This window comes from Oncorhynchus masou, chromosome 1 (genome assembly GCF_036934945.1).
Source record: "Oncorhynchus masou masou isolate Uvic2021 chromosome 1, UVic_Omas_1.1, whole genome shotgun sequence".
Taxonomy (NCBI): domain Eukaryota; kingdom Metazoa; phylum Chordata; class Actinopteri; order Salmoniformes; family Salmonidae; genus Oncorhynchus; species Oncorhynchus masou.
The window spans coordinates 12,579,583-12,588,761 of record NC_088212.1 but is presented as its reverse complement, the minus strand read 5'-3'; the positions used below and the strand labels follow the sequence as shown (position 1 = coordinate 12,588,761).

General features: G+C 43.4%; 1 protein-coding gene across 2 annotated transcripts in view; it reads right to left on the bottom strand.

Annotated features, from left to right (window-relative positions):
- Positions 1-2,959: 2,959 nt before the first annotated feature.
- Positions 2,960-9,179, bottom strand: part of commd10 (COMM domain containing 10) — a 41,304-nt gene continuing 35,084 nt past the window's right edge. The window contains exons 6-7 of one of the 2 annotated variants that reach the window (XM_064940952.1): positions 3,501-3,563; positions 2,960-3,396 (exon numbers count right to left, since the gene is read on the bottom strand). In XM_064940952.1, coding sequence (XP_064797024.1) covers positions 3,358-3,396; positions 3,501-3,563 — 102 coding nt within the window. In that variant the 3' untranslated portion in view covers positions 2,960-3,357. Of the gene's footprint in view, positions 3,397-3,500; positions 3,564-4,371; positions 4,461-9,179 lie in introns of those variants that run through there. The other variant, XM_064940960.1, reaches the window with a different exon arrangement.

Here is a 9,179-nt window from a genome sequence, read left to right as displayed (position 1 = left end):
TATTTTCAATGACGGCCTAGGAGCAGAGGGTTAACTGCCTTGTTCAGGGGCAGAACGACAGATTTTTACCTTGTCAGCTCGGGGATTCGATCTTGCAACCTTTCGGAATGAGATATTCAACGACCCGATGTCCATATACTTTTCGCCATGTAGTATTATCTCTTCAATTTGTTAGCATTGGATATATGGCAAACCGCATGACCACAGGCACAAATGAATATCAAAATAAATAAGGAGATCAAAATAAAGCTAGGGTTGTTTGATGGAGTGCCTGCGGGCTGAGCAGTATGTTTGGGCTGACGGCCACCCCTCAGTCTGTTAGCAGAGGACGGAGGCCTCCTCTCTCCCTGAACCTGCCATGTGTACCACCATCACCACCACCTCCCATCTGTCTCCAAGTATTTACCCAATGTACTGCAACAAAACGGCCACCTCAGTGAGGGCGCCGCCACGCTTCAAGCAACACAAAAACAAGGACATCTGCAGTAAACAGAGGGAGAGAGAGGAAGAGAGAGAGGAAGAGAGAGAGGAAGCAAGAGAGCAAACGACATAAAGCGGTGATCCAACACAGAGTGGAAGAGAAAAGACGACGCCTGAAGAAGAAAGAAGAAGCTCGTGTTGTCATGGCGCTGTGCTGCCAAGAAGGCTGGAGACATCCTCAGCAGACACCGGCCTCCGCCATAGAGATAGATAGAGGACTCATCTATTTATCTGTGCAATTCTAGCATCTGTGACAGCATGGGCAGCGCAACTGAAGCTATCTCCATTCTTAAGTAATCCATTTTCATCTTCACAATTGGCTGATCCCTCCTGATGACACTTTTGGACATGACTCCGACAGGGTCACCAGGAGGGATCCAGCCAATGAAGGTGGAAGCCCTCAAGGGCCCTGCCCATACTAATACTGCCTTTTGGCCACAAGAGGCCTCTACCATTCTCTAAGGCCTCCACTCAGACCTCAGTCGGTGGCATCAAGGACAGCAGCAGTGGAGCCGCAACAATGACACTTGTTTTCCAGACACTTCGGATGATTTGGCCCATTCTGCCGATTTCAGACATGAACCTATGTGATAAGGGAGCGTCAGATTTTGATACGAGGCTGCATCGTTGGTGAGGCTCAGGCTCGGACTGAGAGGACCCTGTGGGCCCTACATTACAGTAAGTTGGGGGCTGGTGGGGTTGTGTATCCTCAGGTCTGGTAATGAACACGGTCCCAAGTGGCTGTGGATCCAGAACCCCCCACCCCACCGTACTGTTACATCACATAATTAATCACAACATAGACAATATATCAAGTGTTCTATATCTATGAGAGACATTGTCCCTCAGCACCCACTAACTCACTGTTACAGGCACTGCCGCACACAGGCTAGGCCTAATATGAGCTCTGTAACCCCACACAGGCCTAACATGAGCTGTAAAACTACACAGGCTAGGCCTAATATGAGCTCTGTAACCCCACACAGGCCTAACATGAGCTTAAAAACTACACAGGCTAGGCCTAATATGAGCTGCGTAACTCCACATGGAGATCCATGTTAGAAGTGGACAAAACTGTTGCCTATTATCTGCCACTAAAAGCAAGATGAGACTTTAATTTAGTTGTGTTGATGTGCGGAATCGCTGGTTCTTCTCTGTGAAGTTTTAGCCTGGAGAGCAAAGACTTCTGGAGTTCCTTAGATGGCCTTGCACACTGCAGAGTATCCCCTCCTCTGTTTTCATTGTTATTGTCCATCTTTATGGTTACACGCAAGTCTCTCAACTAAATACTGTGAGCAGACCGTTTATTTTTTGTCAGTTTGTGACTGGGTTAAATTGTCTGTCTGATTCTTGGCACATATGTAACAGAGCTGCCGTCATCTCAGCCCATTATTTGAGGGCCAGCGCTCTTTGCGCAGTGGTCGACCAGTCTTATCCAGGATTAGTGCATTATCCACTTATTTGAGCTGGCTGGTTCAGGCAACCCTTGATAATTGTCCATAAAAACCTGACTGCTTCGTGTTTACTGTCCAGCAGGCCTCGACACACACACGCACAAGTAGGACTCGGTTCTGTTCTCTCAGTTGGAGACTCAGAACGGATACTTTTTTTACACGGCAGGATGCAAGCAGCCATCTGTTCCCCATGCTGTAGGACACACAGCTCCCTCAGGCAGTGACTTTGGTGATTTTTTTTCCACATGGTGGGAAAACTGTAAATTGGGTAAAATAACAGTCGTTACAGAGGTCTTCTAGAGAGAGAGGTGACTTTGGATTTTTTTTTCTTTTTTCATTTCAACATCAGGTTCAGAGTGCTCACTGCCTGGTATCTTCACTCCAAAGAGGATGAAAGTAGAGCAAAGGTTTCATTTTTTCCTCAGCTATTCTCCAAATTGTCCTGCCTGCGGCAGAGAAGCATGGAGCAGCTGCCAGAACCTACTCTTAAGCGAGTGACTAACTCATCCGTTTTACAACGGCTTTAGAGCCCATTCTACATGCTTATTATCCCATTAACACAGACGCTGCCTGCTAAGTTTGATACAAAAACAACCAAAGGCGACATAATTGTTAAGAAGGAAACAGCAAATTGAAATGAAAACTTTGCTCAATAAAAATCTTCATAAATGTGATACAAGGTCGTAAAGTGTTTTACTGTCTTTCTCTAGAGGAGGAGGAGGCGGGGAAATGGTTTCTTCTTTTGTTCAGAGCGATGTGGACTTGACAGGTATTACGTGAGGAGGAAGGGATAACGTGAGACCCTGGGAGAGAAAAACCTGGAGCTATCTGTTTTGGTGAAACCTTGACCGTTGAACAATAGGCTTCATTTAAAATGGCTCCATTTTGTAAAGCTAATTGAAAATAATGTGCTTCATTTAGGAATGTCTGGCCCGCTAAGTGTGGAGATGAGGATTTGAACTGTGCCTTTGCACTTCTATCAGATGAAACTACAGGTGGGGTAAGAGAAGAAATAACAATGGCACTTTACATATTACAATTTTTTTTTATTCCTCTAGTGCTTTAGATTACATATACATGATATCATGTTCTGTGTTTGTACATTAGTAACATTTCATCAGAATTCTTATAGAAAACATTCCTAAAAATAACATTGCCTGAATTTCACCAGCAACAATCATGTTGCACATCGGAAAACACAGGTAGAAAAATAGTTTAATTGAAGGATGAAATGTAGTTGGGATTACAGTTATATACACAGACACACATCCTTTGCTCTCAAACAAACAGGGAAATGTGAGATCTCCCTCATTATACCACCACATTGTTATGATAGGTGTCCTGTCAGTGTGCATGGGGAATTTTAATGGCAACACTGCTTCTTCCATAGCTGTCACCATATAAAAATAGAATGGAACCCGCATCAGGTGAGGGAGTCCAATTGGGCTTGAACCGTCTCTAGCTGCAAGGAGACAGAGAATGTTTGACAATTAGGCGAAAGGAAACATGCCTGCGGGTGTTAAGGAGTCAGTGATGTGGAAAGCAGAACCAACGTGCAGCACTGACCTGGTTGTAGAACTGAAGCAACTCCTGGTGGCTGAACTCCACAAACACTTTCTCCACCACACTCTGGAAGAGAAGAAGGATTCACCATGAGTCAACCAACATCACGGCCAACAACACTTTCTCCACCACACTCTGGAAGAGAAGAAGGATTCACCATGAGTCAACCAACATCACGGCCAACAACACTTTCTCCACCACACTCTGGAAGAGAAGAAGGATTCACCATGAGTCAACCAACATCACGGCCAACAACACTTTCTCCACCACACTCTGGAAGAGAAGAAGGATTCCCCATGAGTCAACCAACATCACGGCCAACAACACTTTCTCCACCACACTCTGGAAGAGAAGAAGGATTCCCCATGAGTCAACCAACATCACGGCCAACAACACTTTCTCCACCACACTCTGGAAGAGAAGAAGGATTCACCATGAGTCAACCAACATCACGGCCAACAACACTTTCTCCACCACACTCTGGAAGAGAAGAAGGATTCCCCATGAGTCAACCAACATCACGGCCAACAACACTTTCTCCACCACACTCTGGAAGAGAAGAAGGATTCCCCATGAGTCAACCAACATCACGGCCAACAACACTTTCTCCACCACACTCTGGAAGAGAAGAAGGATTCACCATGAGTCAACCAACATCACGGCCAACAACACTTTCTCCACCACACTCTGGAAGAGAAGAAGGATTCACCATGAGTCAACCAACATCACGGCCAACAACACTTTCTCCACCACACTCTGGAAGAGAAGAAGGATTCACCATGAGTCAACCAACATCACGGCCAACAACACTTTCTCCACCACACTCTGGAAGAGAAGAAGGATTCACCATGAGTCAACCAACATCACGGCCAACAACACTTTCTCCACCACACTCTGGAAGAGAAGAAGGATTCACCATGAGTCAACCAACATCACGGCCAACAACACTTTCTCCACCACACTCTGGAAGAGAAGAAGGATTCACCATGAGTCAACCAACATCACGGCCAACAACACTCCCTCCACTCTCTATAAAAAACAACAACACTCCCTCCGCTCTCTATAAAAAACAACAACACTCCCTCCGCTCTCTATAAAAAACAACAACACTCCCTCCGCTCTCTATAAAAAAACAACAACACTCCCTCCGCTCTCTATAAAAAACAACAACACTCCCTCCGCTCTCTATAAAAAACAACAACACTCCCTCCGCTCTCTATAAAAAACAACAACACTCCCTCCGCTCTCTATAAAAAACAACAACACTCCCTCCGCTCTCTATAAAAAAACAACAACACTCCCTCCGCTCTCTATAAAAAACAACAACACTCACTCCGCTCTCTATAAAAAACAACAACACTCCCTCCGCTCTCTATAAAAAACAACAACACTCCCGTCAAATATTTGTGCACTTCTGTCCATTGAAAGTAAGTACACCTACCGTCCAGTAATTCATTTCCATCACTGCATGTACACTGAACAAAAAATATAAAAACGCAACATGCCACAATCTGAAACATTTTACTGAGTTGAAGTTCATATCAGTCAATTTGCGATCGTACACGTCAATCCAGAGCATCCTAAACATGGTCTATTGGTTACAAATCTGGTGAGTATGCAGGCCATGGAAAAACTGGGACATTTTAATCTTCCAGGAATTGTGTACAGATCCTTTGAGAAATGGGGCTGTGCATTATCATCTGAAACATGGGGTGAGGCCGGCGGATGAATGGCACAACAATGGGCCTCGGGATCTCGTCATGGTATCGGTACATTCAAATTGCCATCGATAAAATGCAATTGTCTTCATGTCCGTAGCTTATGCCTGCCCATACCATAATCCTACCGCCACCATGGGGCACTCTGTTCACAACATTGACAACAACAAACCGCTCAACCACCACGGTTGGAAGGCTGGTTGGAAGTACTGCCAAATTCTCCAAGACAACATTATCCCCAGCACAAGGTGCATCTGTGTAATAATCATGCTGTTTAATCAGCTTCTTGATACGCCACACCTGTCAAGTGGATGGATTGTCTTAGCAAAGGAAAAATGCTCACTAACAGGAATGTAAACTTCGCACACAAAATTTGAGAGAAATAAGCTTTTTGTGCGTATGGAACATTTCTGGGATCTTTATTTCAGCTCATGAAACAACCAACACTTCACATGTTGCAACTATAAAATAGGAAATATATTGTGAAAAAATAACAAATAATAAGATAAAGGAATTTAATCAAACCAAGACTTTGCTGTGAGAGTTATCCCAGTGTTGGGTTGTACACACGCACGTAGCCGGAGCTGTGGGGCTGAAGACACAATGGGGGATGGAATGTGTCAGAGCACATTAATGAAACAGATATTAATTAGACCCAACATTATCATCCATAATTAAGAGAAGGGGAAATGTCGTCTCTCGCCAAAGCCCACTTGGTATGTGCGAACATGAAAATGTAGGGCACACACACAGACCCACCCATCCACCCACACTTGAATTGAGATTTGACAAGGTAACAGATTTTGTGCAACCATATTTGCACATTATAAATATGTGACACAAGTCAAATATTATATTGTGGCAAATTAATTCTGGGAATGAACCGGAAGGGAGCATCTACAAGAATCCCAAAAGATGACAAAATGCCAAAGCACATTGGCTTTAGAATTGCCCATTCAATCTTCACCCCTTAATACTTGATTTGTTGGTTTCCAGAGACCTCAGGCTGATACATAGAGCTGGTTGAACAACAACAAACTTCCTGTGATGGGGAGGTGAACCAGAGGACAGACCTAAAGGGTGAGGGATGTGATCTTCTCCACTGACATATATCAAGAGGGGATCCTAAACATCAATGTTTGTCTGTCTGCCTGCCTGCCTGTCTCAGTCACAGAGGGGTTGGCTGTGTTTGGAGGTGTCAGTGTACATGTCATTGGTGGTGATGGGGAGGGAGGCACGGTTTAAACCCAGCCCAGTGTTTCAGCACCAAGGCCTGAGTAGGATTTGACAGATCTGGGCTAACGCTAATGGGTATACTTCAAGAGCACATGAAACATTGAGGTAGCTAGGACAAGAGGATCAGGAGATACACCACTGCACTGCATCTCTCTGTTTGCATGGGCTTCCTGTACAAATGCTGGTTAGAGAAGGACAATTAAATTATGTATTGGTGAAGAAATAACCTCTGGGTACAAGGTATGGAAGAGAAACAACATGTTTTGGGTAACCTCTCACAGGGTACAAGGTATGGAAGAAGAACAACCTGTTTTGGGTACCCTCTCACAGGGTACAAGGTATGGAAGAGAAAGAACCAGTTTTGGGTACAAGGTATGGAAGAGAAAGAACCAGTTTTGGTTAAAGGTATGGAAGAGAAAGAACCAGTTTTGGGTACAAGGTATGGAAGAGAAAGAACCAGTTTTGGGTACAAGGTATGGAAGAGAAAGAACCCGTTTTGGTTAAAGGTATGGAAGAGAAAGAACCCGTTTTGGTTAAAGGTATGGAAGAGAAAGAACCCATTTTGGTTAAAGGTATGGAAGAGAAACAACCCATTTTGGTTAAAGGTATGGAAGAGAAAGAACCCGTTTTGGTTAAAGGTATGGAAGAGAAAGAACCCTTTTTGGGTACAAGGTATGGAAGAGAAACAACCCGTTTTGGTTAAAGGTATGGAAGAGAAACAACCCTTTTTGGGTACAAGGTATAGAAGAGAAACAACCCTTTTTGGTTAAAGGTATGGAAGATGATAGTTTGAAGTGCTGCCATTTCATGTTATAATGTCAACCTATCCGATGATATTCAAGCAGCAGGTAGTGTTATTTTATGATAGGCCTAATCTCAGCAGGTGAGGAAAGGTTGACATAGAAATGCACTTTTCATGAATTATTTGTTATTGTGCACTAAAAAAAAAGGTCTGATTTGCAACACTTGTCAAAGCTTTATGGAGCAAGTGCTATGGAAAGGAGAATTGCTATTAGTGATAAAAGCACAGAGAGATAATACAAGACTGCACCAACTTGTGACGCATCACCCTAACGATCCAAACCATTAAACACTGGACCTAAATAAAAAAAACACCATGTCAGAGATAAAATGTTGATTTAAACGAAGAACGAGAAAAAAACAGGAAGAATAAAAAACATCGTCAGGGAACACTCGGTAGATACCGAGAGAGAGAGCGGCAATGTCAAATCCTGACAAACAGCTAAACTGCAATTAAATTGACGTATTGATCATGTTTACTTGTCGAAACAATCCCCTATGTACGTAATGTATCCCGAGTGGTGCAGCGGTCTAAGGCACTGCATCTCAGTGCCAAAGCACTGAGCACTACTAAATACTTGCTGTATACTTTCGGTGAACGGGACTAATTGGGAAACGTACAGATTTCCCTGGAAATCAATATGAACCCCCTAAATAAATGTGCAAGGCATACACGTTTTGCAGGGTTATTTGGCTTGACAGTTAAATGAGGCCATTTTGAATGCTCTTGCCTTTGCCTTGTGAATTGTTGATGGAAATCTTGACAGAAACAGGAGGCAGAGCTGTTGGGTTTCTGGCATCTCACCCTCAGCTCCCCAAACATTCTTAATTATGAATAAAAAATCCAACTCCTGGGTTAACCGTTGCCATGGACACAGAGCTCTTAAAAAGCCAGCTTGAAGGTGTATGGTGCTGTCTGTTTTTGGCACAAAATGTCAGACATCCCTGTGTATTTGCAGAGCTGGGAGGGATATGCTCTTAAAGGGAAATGTCAAAAATATACTACTTCATATTCATCATCTCCAGCATCATGCTGCTTTTGCAACAGCTAATGGGGATCCTAATAAAATAGCAAAAATACCCCAACATATGTGACAACGCAGCATTTTTATGTTTTGTAGTAAAACAGAGAAAGATGAAGGTTTCCAATTACATCGGTCTGCATTGTGTGATTTTAACCAATTGTGAGTAGGCATTGCTTACTAATTGCCTCCTAATTGGTTGAGGATGTCATTGGAATCAGTTATCTTCCTCAATCTTTTTTTTACTACAAAACATAGAAACGTGTCATTTTCACATATGTTGATGTTGGGGTGGTGCTGGAGATGACTATGAAATTGTCTTTTTTAAATGTAAATTCCCTTCAAGTATAATTTTTTTTGTCAATCATTTCTCACAGGTGACAGAAAAATGGATATGTGTGAGGGAGAAAGCTGTAATATTCTGTTACCAACACAAGGGCATGAAAACTGCTCAAATGTCAATGTAATTAGTCTTTTAATTGAAGGTGAGAAGAAAATCATTTTCATGCTTGCTGGAATGCTTATTGAATAGTCTGATGATTCGGGAAAAACACACTTGGAGTGGAATTGATAAAAGCCAAATGTGTTGGACGTTTAGGTCATCATGAATTCTATCAAACTTCTTCATTCACATGTCAACACAACTATTATGTTGCATGACAAATGTAAATGAAAAGTCACAAATCTGACATTCACTCAGATCCAATATACAAGTCAAACAGTCTTCCCTGTCACACCTCCCTGGAGGGCCTGACACCTGGGGAAAGGTGTCTGCCTGTCGGTGTGCGTCTGTCTGCCTGCCTGCCTCGGTGTGCGTCTGTCTGCTGCCTGCCTCGGTGTGCGGTGCCTGTCGGTGTGCGTGTCTGTCCTGTCTGTGCGTCTGCTGTCTGCCTCCTGTCGGTGTG